This window comes from Lissotriton vulgaris, chromosome 2_1, assembly GCF_964263255.1.
Source record: "Lissotriton vulgaris chromosome 2_1, aLisVul1.2, whole genome shotgun sequence".
NCBI classification, from domain to species: domain Eukaryota; kingdom Metazoa; phylum Chordata; class Amphibia; order Caudata; family Salamandridae; genus Lissotriton; species Lissotriton vulgaris.
The window spans coordinates 592,927,767-592,947,275 of record NC_141687.1 but is presented as its reverse complement, the minus strand read 5'-3'; the positions used below and the strand labels follow the sequence as shown (position 1 = coordinate 592,947,275).

Below are 19,509 nucleotides of genomic sequence, written 5' to 3'. Positions count from 1 at the left end.
TAAAATGGAGTCGGTCCAGACGGCCTTAAAATGGGACAAGTCACACCACTGTTGAAAAAACCTGTCCTAGACGCTACGGAGCTGAACAACTTTAGACCTGTGTCAAACCTCCCCCTTCGACCAAAAACCCTAGAAATATGCCTATTACAACAACTAACCCAACACCTAGACAAGATCAGTCTCCTGTACCCCCACCAGTTTGGCTTCAGAAAAGGCTGTAGCACTGAAACCGCGATCCTCAACATCATCGACGATATCCACGGATCACTAGACTCTGACCAATGCTGCCTCCTCATTCTCCTGGACCTCTCGGTAGCATTTGACACAGTAGATCACAAACTCCTCATAAGGGCTCTTCAAGAAAGAGCTGGTCTTGGCGAGGTAGTCCTCCAATGGTTCTCCTCCTTTCTACACAATCGCACACAAAAAATAAAAATAAAAAACTTCACTTCAGACCTCGAACAAGTCAACAAGGGCGTCCCTCAATCCCCAGTGCTATCACCGCAACTCTTTAACATCTATATGAAACCTCTCTCCAAACTACTCAGAAAAGCCAACATCCGCTTCAATTTCTACGCTGATGACATCCAGATTTATTTGGAAACTACCTCTCTCAAAGACATTCAAAGACTCAATGATGTACTGAGAGATGCAACCACCTTAAACTAAACCCGGACAAGACTGAGACTCTCCTCATCTCGAATAGGGAGGATAACCACCAAATTGCCGAATGGTTAAAGGCCGTCGATGCGCTGAACAGGAATCTCACTCTAGCAGACTCTGTCAAGTCACTAGGCATCACTCTAGACCCAAAACTGAACATGACGAGACACATTAAGATTTCGGCCAAAAGTGCTCTCCTTAACCTCAGACTACAGAACAAAATAAAACCCTTAATTCCGCCCAGTGATCTCAAACAAGCCACTCAATCTCTGGTACTGTCAAGACTAGACTATGGGAACGCAGTCTTCTCAGGAATTCCAAAATCGCATCTAGCTCCCACATCAAAACAACGCTGCATGCTTCTGCCAGAATGAGCACCGGTATCAAGAAATTTGATCATATCTCCCCTGCACTCAGGGAACTAAAATGGCTTCCAGTCGAAATGCGGATTAGCTTCAGAACAGCCTGCCTCACCCATAAAACCCTTCACACCGGCAAACCCGAATATCTGGCAAAAAAAATCAAAAAAGCTGGTCAGACTAGGAACCTGAAAAGCACAAACTCCCTCCTACTCATCCCACCAAAAACTAGAAGAAAAAGACTGCGGACCGATCCTTTACCGGAAGCACTCTTAAAATCTGGAACTTTATTCTCCCTCACATCAGAACCATTCCCTCCTTAGTAGAATTCAAAAGCCAACTCAAAACCCTGTTAATCAGTCGCTCCCTAGGGAGTGGATAGCTTGGGCAGCAAGTGGACATCACGCTCTGCTCCAACTATAAGACTCCGTAGAATCCCGAAGACAAAGACTGTCCTGCACTATAATGTGTTGCTCTTTTATTTTGCATTCCTCTGTTAATACGTCGCTCTCTATTTTGCATCTGGTGATTATCTGCTATGTACTTGATGTAAAGCGCTCCGATACCCTAGAGTCAGGCCAGCGCTATAGAAAACTTCTTAAATAAAATATAAAAATAAATAAGAGGTGAAGAGGATGAAGGGGGCAGAAAGCAGAGAAGGAGTCAGAGGTCCACTGGACCACCAGGGATGAGTCACAGGCATAATCCGCGGGTGGAGGAGAGCCTTGAACACCAGCACTATGGGAGTGCAGGGGCTCACAGAGGGCCTCACTTAATAGTGGAGCTGCGAGGGTGAGAGAGCAGTTTCACTGACAGTGATTTAGTGTTCATGCTCGCCTGCACCCGCAGTGGCCGCCATTAGGTAGGGGTCGGGGAGAGCTGGGCAGCTGGAGGCGGGAGCGGGGAGGGAAACTGGAAAGGGGTGGTTGCGCGGGGAGGGGTCACAATGGCAGCAGCGGCGGGAAAAACAGGGGAAAGGAGGCCAAAAGAGCGAGGAAAAGTAAAATAAAGAGAAAAAGTGCAAAAATAAAGGGTGAAACGGAGCAGAATGCAGAGAAAAAATGATAAAATGACTGAAGGGTGAAGAAGGTAGAGGGTGACAGGGAGCAGAAGGAGAGGATGAAGGGGGCAGAAAGCAGAAAGCGGAGCGAGAGAAGGAGTCAGAGGACCACTGGACCACCAGGGATGAGGGGCAGCTATAACCTGCGGGTGGAGGAGGGCCTCTGTGACCCCCTGCACTCCAACACTACAGGAGTGCAGGGGGTCACAGAGGGCCTCACTTAATGGTGGAGCTGCGAGAGTGGGAGAGCAGTTTCACTGACAGTGAGTCAGTGGTCTTGCTCGCCTGTCCCAGCAGCGGCCACCATTGAGTGAGGGTCAGGGAGAGCTGGACAGCTGGGAGGCGGGAGCGGGGAGGGAAACTGGAATGTGCTAGTCGTGCTGGAAGGGAGGGGACGCTGGGGCAGCAGCGGCGGGAAAAATGGGGGAAAAGAGGCAAAAGAGCAAGGAAAAGTGAAATAAAGAGAAAAAGTGCAAGAAGAATAATGTATGAAACAGAGTAAAAAGCAGAGAAGCTAGAGGGTGACACGGAGCAGAAGGAGAGGATGAGGGGGGCAGAAAGTGGAGAAGAGCGAGAGAAGGAGTCAGAGGTCTACTGAACCACCAGGGATGAGGCACAGGTATAACCTCAAGCCTCAAGGCCTCAAACACCATTACTACGGGAGTGCAGGGGCTCACAGAGGGCCTAACTTAATGGTGTAGCTATGAGGGTGGGAGAGTAGTTTTACTGACAGTGATTCAGTGGTTATTCACGTGGTCCACGGGGCATGTCGATGTGACACGCTATTTGGATGATTTTTTCATTGTGTGCAAACCTACCTCGGCGGACTGCCAAGGGCTGCTAGTAAGTCTCCAAGAGCTCATGGAGAAAATCGGGGTCCTGTTGGCCGCAGCTTAGACAGTAGGTCCCAGTACAGTCATGACTTTCTGGGCATTTAAATTTATTCTGTGCCAGTGGACAAAAAGTTGACAATGCAGTTGGTGTGGGATACCATGCTGCAGTAGGACAGGGCATGCGTGAAGGACATACAGGGGCTACTGGGTCATTTGAACTTTGCTTATAGTGTGGTAAGGGGATTGCAGGAGTTTTTGTTGATGATTTGATTTGTCACTGTCAGGACTGTCACTACCCCATCACCATTTGAGGTTGTCAGCGAGGTGAAGGAGGATATGCGGATGTGACATTTTTTCCTTAATTAAGTGGCGTTCCCTCGCTCAGTTTGGGGGAGGCAGTGTAGGACATACAGATTTTCTCTGATACAGTGGGTAGCATGGGTTTTGGTTTCTATTGGTAGGGACATTGGTGTGCTGAGGAGTGGAAGAACGGGGCAGAAGTATTGCTTTTTGGGAGTTTTTTCAGCAGGTAGTCGTTATCACTCTTTCGGAAGCTGAGTTGTCCCATCAGATTGTGACTTTTGGGATAGACAACATGGCAGTGGTGCACATTCTAAATAGGTAGTCAGGCAGGGATATCCAGGTGTTGAAGTTCTTATGAGTGTTTGTGCTGGGTTGTTTGAAACATGAAATTCGGTTGTTTCATTCACAGAGGGAGATATTCCAGGGTCTGACCACGGAAGCTGACAGAGTCAAGACGCCAATGTGGGAGGAGCTCTGGACTGTAGGAAACAGAGGAGGTTACAGCTGGTGGTAGGGTCTTTGACTGTGTCCACAAGGAGTTTGGACACTCAGACTAGGGTGGAATTTCTGGAAACAGGTGCTCAGCGTAGGGCGTCTGGGTGGCAGAGAACTGAACATGTGATTCAGTCCCTTTTGACACTAAGAGAGAAGGGGTAGTCAGGGGTTACCATCACAGGAAACTTAGCAGGTGAAGAATTCATGGGGAAGCTGCTGTGGGTTTATGCACCATCCGCAAGCGAGCCGGTGAAGGGACTGTTGGAAGGCTGGGCCAGGGAAAGTGGACCGGTGGGTCCGAGAAGGAAGCCGTTGACATAACTATTGTTGAGCATGGCCATTGAGATCCAAGGGCATCAATAAAACGGATTTGTTTAGAACACTAGTGATGGGGATGTTCTTTGTGGCCTTTAGGGAGTCTGAATTTTTGGGAGGTAGAGGGTGTATTGGGATGCCTTGAAGTGAAGTGGTGAGTTTTGGCCCTGTCGGGGGTGCCGTCAAGGGATTATGGAACACACTCTTTTTCGGATTGGAGTGGCCACAGAGGTGGGTAGGAGAGGTTGGTACCGTAAGAACAGTATGCAGTTGGGGTGGTGGTCCTCTGATTGTTACAAGAGGTATGAGAGAACGGGGTGATAACTTGAGATCAGGGTTGCCTTACTCTTTCTAGTATTTAATGTTTTGTTTTTGTTATAGGTTGGGTTCTGGGTCTAGAGTGCGACGAGTTATCTATTGGGACCATGGGCCATTCTTTTGTTTGGTACTGTTGCGAGCTATGAAGACAGATTTGAGAGAGAATAAACCACAGGGGGCATGGCTTTGTACTTTTTGCAAATTTAAGAGGTTTTGGCTAAGGCCTTAAACATATAAATAATACAGCGCTCCAGGGGGTGGGCAGGAAAAGTCCAGGGTCGGGCTTTTGCCTGAGTGGCACTTGGCTGAGAAGTTGGGATGCGTTTTGCCACGTTTATTGTTATTGCCATCGGCGAACTAGGTTGAAAGGGAGGCTGTGAACAAGCTCACATCTGGATGTGCCAGGAAGTGAAAGATTACACTTTAGCAAGTTTGTTTAGTTAGAAGTTAATAGATGCAGTGATAAGGAGTAGGGGATGTTGAAGGGAGAGGTGTGGCGCCGCGGCCAGGACGACTGACGCTGGAATCGGAGGATCACAGTTTGATCCCAAGTGCCGGTGGCAGATTAGCCCAGCGCCGTGTGACTCTGGGCAAAAGCTTGCTTAATCTTCCCGACGGCCCCCAGTGCCTGGAGACCCTTACGGGTGATTGTTCGCGCTTTACAAATGTGGATTATTATTTTTATTATTTTTATAAGGTCTAAAGGTCACAATTGTTGAGTTTCAGATATGGCAGGATTTGCATAGTTACTGGGTTAGGTGATGTTGGGGGAAGACGTGGGTGTAGGGAAATGTATAGTTTAAGTTGTTGTATAGTGAAGCATTTGTTATGTAAGGTATAAGTCCTAGGAATGTGTAATGTGCTCCTGTTTCAATAAAAGTGGCCTTTTTCACACAAACCTAGATGTGGTGTTACTCTCTCTTCCAATTGGAGTTTGTGGGGCAGCTAACAACGGGTAGGTATGCCCCCCGGTAGGATTGAGGAGATGGTACAGTCCAGGTTAATTTTCCGGGTTTGGGTTATGTGGGCTACTTGGGGGTATTTTTTTGTTATAGCCTCACCCCATTTTGCTTGTGGAGACCTGAAGGTTGACAGGACTAGGAGTAGAGAAAAAAGATTCCTTCCCCTCATTCCCCTCACCCCACATAAGCAAGTTTGGGTCTGGGTTTTGTTTTCCAAGGAAAGCCTTTTTTGTTTTCATGCAAGGGTGCTCTTCATTGGAATGGGTGTGCAGGAGTTTCAACATGATGTATTGGTGTCGCTTTAAGATTAGTGGGGTTGGTGGATGGGCAAGAAGTTAGCATGGGTTTAAGTAAGTTTCGCTATATAAAACTTTATAAATAAATTGCTGTTCCATCAGCGAACCAGGCTGAAAGGGAGGCTGTGAAAAAGCTCACATCTGGACAGGGCGTCTACCTCAGACACGTTGTGCTCTCTCTCACACACAAGCACTGTTTTCCTCTCTTATACAAAAGCAGAATGATGTCCCTTCCCTCTCACTTGCACACACACACGGAGACTGACTGCTTTTTTTGGGGGGGTGGAGGGCAGACATTCCTACCGCAGACCGGTCCGGCGCATGCAGCGGCAGTAATGTGCACCCACAGGCGCACGTTCTCACACGCAGTCTATTCATGGCCCGCTTTATCTTGGATAAATTAGTCCGATGTCCTTGGTGGGACACCAAAGTCTGTTGCCATGGAAATGCTTGGGAAGTCTCTGGATGAGGGATGAGATATAATATTTCTTTGGAATGGTAGCGTTCGTAGAGGCAGCTGGCACGGCCTGAACAAGGCACCGCTCTCAATGCGCCGACCCTCCCGAAATAGGCAATGCACGCTGAGAAAACACAGTAAAAGTTATGTTTCCGTCGCTGTGTTTATTTTTGGATGTCAGCGTCTGTAAGTGCAGTCAGTTTTTTTTCCTTATATATACTAATATGTGTTTCAGGCCAGGACTAGAGGTGATTCAAGAGTCGCGGCAAAGAGAGGCAGGCGGCGGGCACTGCCCACGGGCACTGTGCCAGTGAAAGGGAGAGCGGTGATCCCCGCGGGCAATTGCCCACGTGTGGGGGAGGGAGGATCCTGCATAGATATCAGTCAGTGAGTGGTCCTGGGCAGAGAGAAGTTATCACGGCCACATAGGAAGAAGTGAGACACTTAGGAGGCAAAGGTGGGAGGGAGGCGAGATATAATCAGACAGTTCATCTGGACCACTCAAGAGAGGGGACACCCAGCGTGCTCTCAGCCAAAGATGGAGACAGCTATATATACCAGTCAGTGACTTTCAGCAGACAGAGCGCACAGGGACCAGTGGGGGCCACTGTCCCTTCCTGTGCTACTGAGGGGGAGCAGAGTCCCGAGGGCGGAGAGAGACGGCTCTTGTATACTTGGCAGTGTCCTGGTCCACTTAGAGAACGGAGAGAACAGACGACACCTGGGGTCAAATGAGACAGGTGGAAAACTTGCCAGTGACCTTGGGCACAGGTATTGCACCCGGACCACTGAGTGTGCACCGGAACTGTTAAAACACTGAGATGTCACAGAATACCCCTGGATTAGAAAACCAGTCAGTGAGCCGGAGCAGATAAAAGTGCACATGGAGCCGTGAGTACGTCTCCGGGCCACCAAGGGAGAGCCACGTTGCTGCACAATGTCCCTAGGCCCAAAATGGAGAGAATTAACCTACCAGCCACCGTCCTTAGACCTGCGAGGGAAGTTACAGTTCAAGAAAACTTTGCTTCTACTCGAGATGGAAGGTATAAGGCACTGTCAGCGGTAGATACCTTGCAAGCATCAGTGGTTCCTAGCGAGAACTGTCTGCGACATTAAAACAAATAACACAAAATGTATTTTACGTACGAAAAAGATGTAAATAAGTCGTAGTATGTACTACTGCTTCTTTTCACAGTACCAAATGAGTGGCACGTGACTGCCTCTGAGCCTTATTGAACAGCTCTATGAAGTGCCCATGGCAAAAGCTGGCCCTGCTTTATGTACAGCACAAGGGAATGTTGCTGTGCAGCTATTGAACATCAGTTCACCAGTGAAACACGTAAAAGGTACTTTAATGTGCAGCACAACAAGGGAATGTTGCTGTACAGCCGTTGAACATCAATTCTCCCGTGAAGCACATAGAAGTGTCATGGTTCTGCCCAGATGTGTGCCCTGTGCTCACTGTACTACTGGAACCAAGTTGCATCTGGCTGAAGAAGCCCAAATAGGCCGAAACTGGTCTTGGGTTGCTTGTGTTCCGGTTCAGCGAGAACTCGACTTGGAAGTTTGGGCTGGACTGTTTCTATTGGAGCAGGACCAAGGGTGATTTGCATATTACTGGGTCTAATCTGAGCTGGCATGTAGGAAAAAACAAGCATTGAAAATGACGCTGAACATCCTGTGATTCTGGGCATATCACTTAATCTCCCCATGCCTAACTAAAAATGAATGTGTCCTCATGTAATGCAACTGGTGCTATGTAAAGCACTCTGATACCCGATTCGGGACAAGTCGCGCTATATTAAAACTCTATAAAAAAAAATAGGTCTCGCCTTTGATTAAGTTAAAGCCATTTGCTTTGCTAATGGTATTGGACAGCAAAGCAAATGGCTTTAACTTAATGAAAGGCGAGACCTATTGCATTTTTAATTCTTGTTTTTATGGCAGCTGATTTCCATTTGCAGAAGGAACCCTTTATTCTATCCCATAAAGAACGAAAAGCGCCCCTCAAACTCTGAGTCAGGCAGTTCAGGTCTTAAAGTGCATCAATGCATTCAAACAGGAACCTCATTGCAATTTCAGAATAACATTCAGCATTAACCTCAGGTTCGAAACACTTGCCCAGCTCCAACTGCAGCTCTCCTCCGGAGTTCCCATGCTGTCACCTTTATAAACAGCCTCTGTTGGTATGGGCCACTGGCCTAGACCTACCAGTGAACCTAAGATTTACCCTCATTGACCTTTCAAGGCCAGAATCGGCATGCACCGCCAAAATACATGCTGGAAGTATAAAATTCAAACACGTCTGATCATAAAACAGCAACAGACAGGTAGAGTGAGAATCGACTGCTCGTACTTTTGCACTATATTACCAATCGTTCGGATGTACTACTATCATGGTGATAATTATTGTGTTGCTTTACCACATAAAATGCAGCTAAAAAGCACCCCTATTTATAAAGCAGTTATGTTCTCAAAGTTGCTGGGTATAGGAGCACCCGTGGAATTTCCACAACATCTTCCTACATAACGTCCCTTCATTAGATCCGAAGAGAAGGTTTCATTGCGGTTAGCCCTGAAGAGCTGTACCTTGCTTGCACAGTTGGGATTTCATCTGTACGACCCTTTCCCTTCAGACAAGGCAATGGAGCACGCTCCACTCCTGAATGGTAAAAGTACCCTATGGCAGCGCCACTGGAATTATGCGGCACTGGAGAGCACAATTATACAACGGGAATGGCTAAATCACGCTGTCAGAAAAGGCAAATAATGCAGCAATAATACTGTTATTTCTGCAGTCATTTCTACACATGATATTGTCTTAAAGTTCCAATTTGATATTACAAATTGAACATCAGAATACAGCAATCAGCAAAGAAAATGAGACCAGCCACCCTTTGCAAAGGGTCCCTCATTTAGCAAAGTCCCGTGTGTGAACCTTATTTTTGGTAACTTTTGATCTATTTTGAGCCAGAAGCCAATTTAATTTTGTGAAATCTGTGGCAGACCGTTGGTTTTGGGGCAAGTGCACTTAAATCGTAATTACGCGGATATTACCACAGTCGCACAAATTTCAGCGATCCAGACTATACGACTCCCAAATGGCAAGATGGCAGCGATCTTTAGTCAAGAGAATTTATCTTTAACGTGTTTTCATGCAACGATCCACTGTAGGATTATGTATTGTACTTATGACTTTTAATAACGTGGAAAGGACCATGTCAGTGAGTGGGCTCTCTTCAAAGTAATCGCGCAAAGGGGTGCAATTTTTGAGGACTTTCTGTAAATATGCAAAAAATCCCACAGGATTGCAGACGCGGACTTCCGAGAGCACTGGTAATCAAAGTACGACCCGCTAATTATCTTCCGGGACCCCTGGTAAATCAGGAGAGAAAGCTGTCCATTTCCGTAATTGGCAAATTCTGTTAACCGAAAAACATTGTTATGTGATTCTGGGCTTGATTTCTAAAGTAAGTTCCGCTTGTTTTCTTCGAACAGCGCTGTCTGCTCATAGAACAGGCAGAATTAACTATAGAAACAAGCGCCGCTGCCAGGATACTGGAGGAGCAGGGAACTGGCAGGGAAGCGGCCTGTGACATGTGTAGCAAGATTGCGAGGAGGCAGGGGTGAGGCTGTCGCCAGTGTGAAAAAATATAGTGCGTCCATCTCCCGCCCTGAGTAATGCATCCAATCCGGCATGCACGCCTTCTGTCCATCCGAAGGCACATCTGGAATCTGTATTGATTCCAAAACGCCCTCGCATGGTGTGACAAGCGTTTGCGCGCTGCTAACGCCAGGCGAGACCTAAAAAGGATGAGTTGGAATGTTAGCCTGAGCGATTGCCAGTAGTTGGACTATTTGGAAGCATTGCTCATATCACATTTGGTGTGTTTGCATGTAAAAGTCACGACAGGGTTTCGCGCACATTGACGTAATTCCACTAAACGTCAATTTGCCTATTAAATTTGCAACATTGTAAAAGGGTGCTATTAGATGGTGCCATCGACATACCATTAAAATTAATGACAAATAGGATACAGATTTGCTCTCCGCAGAGCCTGGCCCAACATGGATATGACGCACAGCACTTTTTCTGGATTCACATGCTGTTACCATGTTGGATGCTCATTGCTATAAAACGACCTCTTCCAACTTCAAAAGTAGCAAAGCGTTACAGACTGAACTTAAGAAGAACTGTTACAAAAATATATCTAGTGCTAATGTTCATCCTTTTTTGTATATCTTAAGTGAGATCGGAGGTTGAATTTAAAGAGTGACTTGGTGGAAAATACTAAGCTAGCAAAACTTTGCCAAGAAACCAGTGTCATGCGCCAAACTGCCAACTGCAGACCCCGTGTCTCTTTTAACCCTCCCTCGACAAATCTGCATTTGTGTACCAGGAAGAAGGCTTCCTTTGCTGTGGGTCCTTGTTCTCAATCTATTCTAAGGTCATTTTGAGGTGAGACACACCTACGATCCCATGACCACCATTCTCTTCTCACTAGTTATACAAGTAGTGACCCCTTGGCAATATGACAATTTCCTTAGGCGAGGGACCTCTGAGGACGAGTGGGGTTGACATGTGGGTGCATACTCTAAACCAACCCCATGCCCTACTAAATCCACAGGTTGGGCCTTCAAACACCATCCCCTTGAAAATATGACCTGCTTCACCCTCTCCCAGAATCCCCCAAAGAGTCTCTACTAAGTACTTGACAAGGCAATAACAGCCACTCCCCATACCCCTGGGTCATCTGGTAAGCTGGAGGATGAACCATGCCAGAGAACCACAAAACGCAATCTCACTGGCATCCATTAGAAGACAGACCTGGGGCCGCCCTGCCATGTAATGGTGTAAGTATCATTTCCTGAATCACCCCCTGGCAGTGTTGAAGGAGCACCTATGGAGAGCCAGGTGGCAGTTACTGTAGCGCCCAAACCCCAGACCTCTTCCACAATGCTGCTCCAATACCCCTAACTGAGTGAATAATGATATCCTAGTCTGGATTCCTCCTGAGATTTTAGGGTCAGATGCCAAGCTGCCTACCTGCCCTGTGGCCAAGCATCAATTTGTCTCCATAAATACGACAAAACAGTGCAGAAGAATCCAAAAATACACTCTTAGAGATCACATTTACGCAAGTAAAGCCCAGTTAGAGGTATTGGTCAGTAAAAACAAAGAGGCCGTTGTCCAGCCAAAGATCCAAACAGAAAGGCATCAGGTGAGCAACAGTGGTCGAGGAGGCAGCAGCAGCAATCAGTTCACGAATGGGTCAGGAAATGTGCCCCTGATTCAGCCCTCCCAGCTCAAACATTGATTGCCTCGGGTTGTGCTGCTGCGCCTGGTTGACCCTGTCCACATCTTCCAGCCAATCAGGCAGGCAGGAATGAGTTAGTTTGTGGAGTTTTCCGTCCCGCCCACCACCTCTCATTGAAAGTTGGAATTTCCACTCTCATCGGGAAGAACTGCCATTGGGCACCCACTCCCCATGCTGCTGGTCCCCGTCTGAACACCAGTGGCTCCAACACGAAGAACCTTTTGTTTAACCCTGGAATACAATCTTTAATTTCTTCCTAATACTGAGAGTTAGTGAGAAGCAGAGAGAGAAAGAGAAAGACAAGAGTAGAAGGAGACAGAGACAAATGAAGAGAAAGAAAAGAGAGATGAGGGAAGGAAAGAGGGGGGAGAACTAGGAAAAGAGAGACAAAAAAGATGAGAAAGAAAGAGTAATAGAGAGGAGCAGGAGAAGGAGAGAGTGGGTGTGGTTAGTCTAGTTATCACGTGTTGTTTCTACACACTTCTTGTCTTGTTTAGTTGACATTTTTCTAATTAATGTCAAACATTTCTGATACTACTCAGCTCGGACTCTTAAAGCACAGGTCTCTGTGTCATGGTGCCTACATATGAAAGGGCAATGCTGAGTGACACCATGAGATGCAGCAAGCAGCTAGTGCCAGATGGACGCCATCAGGGCCTGGTGTCTTACTTAACCATCAGACAAAGCTACCATGTGTCAGATCACCTTCGAATGATGTTGCATAAGCCTACATGTAAGAGCAACATAAGAGACTTAAAAAAGATGAACTCTCATGGGCAGTGGGGTAGGGGATCAGTCTGATGCCAAAGTAGGGTGGTATTTGTTCAGGTTCTTTACCCTCTTTGCAGATGAACCAATCATGGGAATATATTGTGGTTGTTTATCCCAGATACGTTGTAAGGTATGGAAAAAGTGGGCAATTGCCAGGGCTTTCCAATGGGCACCCTGTGACAACATGGGCAACATAGGGTCTAAATTAGCACAAAATGGGTAATACATTTCAAAGGTGTCCTAAACAGGTGCCCCCAAAATATCTCTTGCCCGAGGACCCCAACATCCTTAAGGGATCACAGGTTTATCCAGCAAAAAAACTAACCTGCTCACCTGATGATTTTTTTTACCATTTTCACTAGGTTTGAGGGTCCTGAATAAAGAAGTTAGGATAGTTTTCCTGTGGTTACAATCTTGCTGTTTATAAATAGAGACAATTATATTGTCGCGTCTGGACAGCCAAGCATTAAGTTAAAATTTATGAATAATGGGTCACGCAATCCTTTGAGTGATTCACAATCACCTTACCACCACTGTGCCACATGGTGGCATCTGGTTTACTATGGGGATACCGCTAACTAGCAGAGCAAGTAAGCCACTAACCAGTGGATCAGGGATCAGTAAAGGCTGGGCCACATGTGCCTCTGCTCAGCTGTTCTTTCCAATATTAGAAGGACGTGAGACAGAGGCCTATAAAATAGGCATGTGTGCCTTGGCAGAGTTTACAGCCTGTAGTCCCGGAAGGGGGAGATGGGAAGATACTGTGCCCATCACTGCTGCCATGACACCAGAGATATGAGACTCCACAGATAAAGTTAAAAAGCATTAAAAGTGTTGCCTCTGATGTCTGCCCATTCCCAAGCCCAATAGCAGGAAACAGAGAATACACAAGCCCCTGTGAGAATGAGATGCATGATAGTAAAGGCAACAGGCTGCATGGGAAGTGGGCAGGTGCTCTGACAGGGCACCGAGAAGGACTTTGAGATATGCCAGCTAATATCAATGAACGTACTGTCTTTTCTCTCGCTGGGCTGGAAGGGTAACGTGTGACAGATACTGCAGCCTGGCCTTCAAGCCCGTTAAACTGGAGCCAGACAAAGTTGCCCCTATTCACCCGAGGGCCCTCCCCTAAGTGTCAATGGACTATTTATTGGGTACATTTCACAGCAGCAGTAACTGTTAGTTATACTCACGGCAGGAAGAGCAAAGAAAGAAATGCCCAGAAGGGCAAAGCCAGCCGCTAGCACTCTGCCCAGCCATGTCCGGGGGGTCTTGTCACCGTACCCAATAGTGGTCAACGTGATCTGCCGTGTGAGACAAAAGAGCAGTGAGCCAGGTCTCCCCACCAAGAACAACCACACAGAACAGCAGCACCCCCTGGAAACCCTACATAGGTGCAACACTTCCATCTCTCCATGGGCCGGACTGGTGAGCTTCAATTGTGTGAAATCAGACATGCTTCGAGCTTGTCAAATATTCCCCAAACCCCTGTAAGCCAAGTAGAATGCGGCTTCCGCCCCCCACTGCAGATAGCATGGCTGTGGTATGATTGGCTGTTTGTGTCTGAGTGCTGTGTACCTGCTGCAATGGTTGATGCAACGACTCAGACTCAAAGTGCTCCATCAAGTGCCTTCGCTTTCAGTTTTCAGAGAGAACAAGTACTAATGTGACTGGGAAAGCACCCCAAACAATGTATAACCATACTTTGGGCATTTTGGGTTCGCTTTTCATGGCACCTGTAGGCCGAGGACAATATCTCCCTACTTTTTCCCAAGGAATGCTGCTGCTTCAACAAAATTAGCAGGACGCCCACAAGAGAGAAGGTAACACAACTGTACAGCACATAAAGTGATGCGTAGAGGCAAGCTCAGACCCATGCGTTGCCGCACTGTCGCACAATGGCATGATGACAAAGGTAAACATTAAGATAGTGGCATGGTGGAGCGGGCGGCAAAGTTCGGCCCTGGTGATTGTGCTAAATTGTGAGGGGGAAGCATGCTGGGGAGGGCAACTCTGAGCGAAGGCAGGGATCCAGGTTTGAGAATAATGCCCAAAATGTGAACTTACTGTACCCCACCACAGTGAGTCCGCGTAGGTGGCGAAATCCTGATTGGCATCCTTTTCTGCCAGGTAGACGAGGAAGGAAGCAAAGATGAGCACCAGGAAGCCGATGTACCAAGCTGTGATTAACTCCTGCAGGGAGCAAAGGACAGAGGTTGCAGAAAGAGGAGGGGTGTAGCTTACAGTCTGTGATTCTATAGATGAACACAGCAGGAAGCAGCGCTGCTGACTTTATGCCACCGCCCACCGCCTCCAAGTTAGTGACAGGACATTCTATGGGTCTTGTCCATGCTGTGTGGCCCATAGGACTCCCTATGGTACCGTTGACTGCCTCCACCCTCTAATATCTCAGCCAGTGCAATGCTCTGAATAGTGCAAGCGTCTGATTGGCTCTTTGCCGTTGCTTGACTGCTGGTCCCCTGCATCCTCATCAATGTTGAGCAGATTGGTCCTCGCCACACCTAACTCATTCCAACCTACACACCTTATCGACTCTTAAACAATCCGGTGCCTAGAAATCTCCCACATCTTTCCCCAGCACGGGACCTATTGTGGAGATGGCACAATGTCACCCTCTGCGCGGTGGCGCGCGCTTAAGTCTTCCCCCTGCTCCTCCACGCCCAAAGCTCCACGTACACCAAATGGTGGTGGCCCTCGCCTCCTGTGAATATCCACGCTCCCTCTCACTTCCCCCATGTTGTTAAGTGGAAAGACAGCACGTGTGAACGTGTGACCGCCTCACCTTACTGTGCGCGTAGACGACAGAGCCCAGCAGCTTCCAGGTGCCGCCTCGGCGGTCCATGCGCACCATGCGCAGGATCTGTAAGAAGCGCATGCTGCGGAGGGCCGACGTGGCGAAGATGTTCCCCTGCGTGCCAGCAGCGATGACGGCCAGCGAGGCGATGAAGACGATGAAGTCTGCAAAGAAAGAAGAGCGGGGTTCAGGATTCCTACTTCGGCGTTCAAACAGGGTGGCAGAGGGCGTGAAGCGAAGTGAGGGAATACGAGAAAGAATGACTGCTTGGACACGAGTGAAGTGTGAATTGAGTGAGCGAGCCCAGCGGCTGGCGGGGTTTAGTTAATACATTTTGTGTTGGATAACTTTTCCCTCCATATCTAATTTATGCTTGACCACTCAACTTAAGTTTTCTTTTATACATTTATTTCTGGTTAATAACAGACAATGTAATGGTACTTGTATAGCGCACGAATCACCATGAGGCATCTCGGCGCTTGTACGAATACCGCTGAGGAACCCTTCCTGGCCTTTCCCTGTGAAGTGCCCACTCCTGGGCACCCCCAAGGTGAAGCCAGGCATCCTAGCGTTGTTGGGGCCGTTGTGGAGATTAAGCAAGCTATTGCCCAGAGTTGCAGAGTGAGACCCATGATTAGAATAGGCACCGAGGCGAGAATTATCAGGTCCAGGGAAATTGAGCCCTAGAGCCGCCGAGGCGGGAAGTGAACCTAGGGTGACCAACTGGCATTGGTGTAAATTCAGGACGGTGAGTGTAAAAATTCAGGACAAAGGGTCAAAATTCAGGACACAAATTCAGGACAGGAGGTCAAAATTCAGGACAAAACTTCAGGACAATAGGTACGTTTCACAGACACATCAGAGGTCGCGCAATAGTATATAAGTAAGCCCAGCCATTTACAAAAGTATTCAACCATTTGCAAACCTATCCATCATGTATCCTTCCATCTATCATTTCACTCATCCATCCCTTCATCCATCCCCTCATCCATCCTTTCACTCATCCTCCATTATCCATCCATCCACCCTTTCACCCTATCCATCTGTACACTTATCCATCAACTCTTCATCCCATCCATCCATTCACTCATCCATTCATCCATTTACCCTTTCACCAATCCAGCCATCATTTCACTTACTAATCCTTCCACCCATCCACTCTTTTAGTCATCCATCCATCCTCCCTTTCTCTCTCCATCGACCCTTTCACTTAGCCTTCCTTCCATCCATCCATCCACCCACCCATCCATCCTTTTACTCATCCACTCATGAATCCATCCATTGCCCCTATCACTCATCCATCTATCATTTCACTCCTTCACACATCTATTCATCCTTTTGTCCATCTACCTCCGTTTCACTCACTCATCCATCCTTACACCCACCCTTTCACTCATATTTCCATTCATTCACCCTTGCACTTATCAATCCATCAATCCATCCATCATTTCACTCATCCACCTACCCCCCATCATCCACCCACCATCCACCCACCCACTCATCCATCCTTTCACCCACCCACCATCCAATCCACTGATCCATCCTTTCACCCATCCACCATCCACCCACCCACTCATCCATCCATCCTTTCACCCACCCACTCATCATCCATCCATCCATCCATCCATCCTTTCACCCACCCACTCATCATCCATCCATCCATCCATCCATCCATCCTTTCACCCACCCAATTATCCATCCATCCATCCTTTCACCCACCCATCCATCCATCCCTTCACCCACTCTGCATCCATCCTTCCTTTCACCCACCCATCATCCATCCATCCATCCCCTCATCATCTGTCCATCCTTTTCCCTCATCATCCATCCATCCTTTTCCCTCATCGTCCATCCATCCTTTTCCCTCATCATCCATCCATCCATCCTTCCCCTCATCATCCATCCATCCCCTCATCATCGATCCATCCCCTCATCATCCATCCATCCTTTTCCCTCATCATCTATCCATCCATCCATCCATCCATCTGTCCTTCCCCTCATCATCCATCTGTCCTTGCCCTCATCATCCATCCATCCATCCATCCATCCTTCCCCTCATAAATCCATCCATCCTTTTCCCTCATCACCCATCCATCCTTTTCCCTCATCACCCATCCATCCTTTTCCCTCATCATCCATCCATCCTTTCCCCTCATCATCCATCCATCCATCCTTCCCCTCATCATCCATCCATCCATCCTTCCTTCCCCTCATCATCCATCCATCCTTCCCCTCATCATCCATCCATCCATCCATCCACCCACCCCTCATCATCCATTCATTCCCTCATCATCCATCCATCCCCTCATCATCCATCCATCCACCCTTCCCCTCATCATCCATCCTTTCACCCACCCCCTCATCATCCATCCATCCATCCTTCCCCTCATCATCCATCCATCCATCTATCCTCTCTCATTATCCATTTATTCAATCTTTCATTCATCCATTCACCCTTTCACTAATTCATCCAGCCATTCACACATCCCTTCACTTACTTACACGCCCACCTTTCCATATTAATTTTGAGCTGAGCCCTTTTGAGAAGAGGCCCATCAAGAACTTCACCCTCGCTGCAGGGGCCGTTCCAGGACTGGGACAGAAGCCACCCAGGGCGGAGACAGGATCCACCACAGGGGGGGACAAGAGCCATCACAGGCGGGGGTGGACTGGAGCCACAACATGGGGGGACAGGAGCAGGAGTCATCACAGGAGAGGGAACGTGATCCACCAGGGTGGGCATGCAGTATTCTAGTATCATCTTGGGCTCCTCGCCCCCTCCTGCACAAGACAACGAGAAGACAGGCTCTCTGTCCAAAATGCCATCCCCCACTGTGATATACAGTACTTACAGGAGATACTCCGAGAACTGATTGAACTGATTGGAGCCATCACAGGGGGGAACAGGAGCCATCACAGGCGGGGGAGTGGGGAGGGGACAGGAGCCATCACAGGCGGGGGGAGAGGGGACAGGAGCCATCACTGGGGGGGCACAGGAGCCATCACTGGGGGGGCACAGGAGCCATCACTGGGGGGGCACAGGAGCCATCACTGGGGGGGGCACAGGAGCCATCACAGGAGGGGGAACAGGATCCACCAGGGTGGGCGCAGAGTGGGCATGCAGTATTCTATCATCCTGTCTCTTCCAGGGTGGGGTAGGGCTCCTTACCCCCTCCTGGACAAGACAACGAGAAGACAGGCTCCCTGTCCAAAATGTTAGTTTTGCCACCCCACCAGTCCCCCACTGTGATGTACAGTACGTAAAGGAGATACTCCAAGAGAACTGATTTAACTGATTGTTCTCTATACTTTGTTAATCAGTGTGGGTGCGATTGTGCCATTTCTTTATTACATTATAGGCTGCATGTTTGAAGACCTGCTCTGTGAAGAGAACCAGTGCTGCAATCAGGGCCGGTTCTACGATGTTTGGGGCCCTGGCAGAAAGGGAATGTGTGAGGCGGCGGCCCCTCTAAATTGCAGACGCATTCAGGGCTGTTTGCATCTGAATAGGAGCCCCTGCTCCTGAAGCCGCAGCCCCTCCCTCTGTCACCTTCGAGCACCTCTTAACAGCTCATCAAGGCTGGAGGTGTGAGGCCATCCCGCTGTGCCTCTCCAATGCTACTGGGGGTCTGTGCCTTGGAACAGCCTCGGAGTTAAGAAGGGAGGTGGGTGGAAGCGCTGCCCGGTTAAAATTACGGACAAATGGCGTCCGTTAAAGGATCCTTCACGGACAACGGACAGACGGCCGAAATTACGGACTGTCCGTGAAATTTACGGACGGTTGGTCACCCTAAGTGAACCCTGGTCCCGGGCCAGACCTCTGCATCAGGGTCTGCCGCTCTAACCATTGAGCCACAATTCTCCACAATGCTATATCAAACCTAGAACGGCAATTTTGCGTACATCACATTCAGTTGACACATACAGAATAATATGCGAGTGTATGGCAAACAAACAAACTCAAGGGGTAATAAGGGGAAGGGGGCGCTTCAGGATGACAAATTCGGGGACAGTGATAGCAACGAAGGAGTAACACTTGTAAATGAGGTCAGTCGCATGGGCGGGCTGGTTGACATTGGGTCAAAGAACAGATGCATTAGCCAACCACATCTTCCGAGGCATCAGTGCCCAAATTCAAGAGCTTCGTAGGAAGGGGAGCCCTAATGTCTCTAGACCTAGAAGTTGGCAGCTGCAATGAGGCGCACAGTGCACAAGTGGTGTCACAGAACGTCATGTCCTTCAGCCAGTCATCGGTGGTGGGCGTTCTGCTTCCACCTCATAAGGGGGCTGTGGGCTGCTTTGCTTACAACAAAGCCACCGCAAAAAGGGATGTTACCAACAGGGCTCTTTGCCTTGTTTTAAGCTGAGTTAACCCCTTTCATGCTCTGTTTGTCCGCTCTTATATATACATTTCTTGGGGTACACTGCACGCTAGTCAATCAGGAGGTACTGGGGGCATGTGCTGGCTCGCTGTGATTTTGGAGGCGAGGGCGAGTACAACAATGTTTATGATTGGACACCTGATATCCAGGCATCTTTCCACT

General features: G+C 48.3%; 1 protein-coding gene across 3 annotated transcripts in view; it reads right to left on the bottom strand.

The window, feature by feature from the left end:
* The window catches only part of KCNQ4 (potassium voltage-gated channel subfamily Q member 4), a 1,014,801-nt gene that overhangs the window by 265,158 nt on the left and 730,134 nt on the right, over positions 1–19,509 (bottom strand). For all 3 annotated transcript variants that reach the window (XM_086955633.1, XM_086955634.1, XM_086955635.1), the window contains exons 4-6: positions 14,954–15,129; positions 14,218–14,343; positions 13,344–13,454 (exon numbers count right to left, since the gene is read on the bottom strand). In XM_086955633.1, coding sequence (XP_086811759.1) covers positions 13,344–13,454; positions 14,218–14,343; positions 14,954–15,129 — 413 coding nt within the window. The remainder of the gene's footprint in view (positions 1–13,343; positions 13,455–14,217; positions 14,344–14,953; positions 15,130–19,509) is intronic.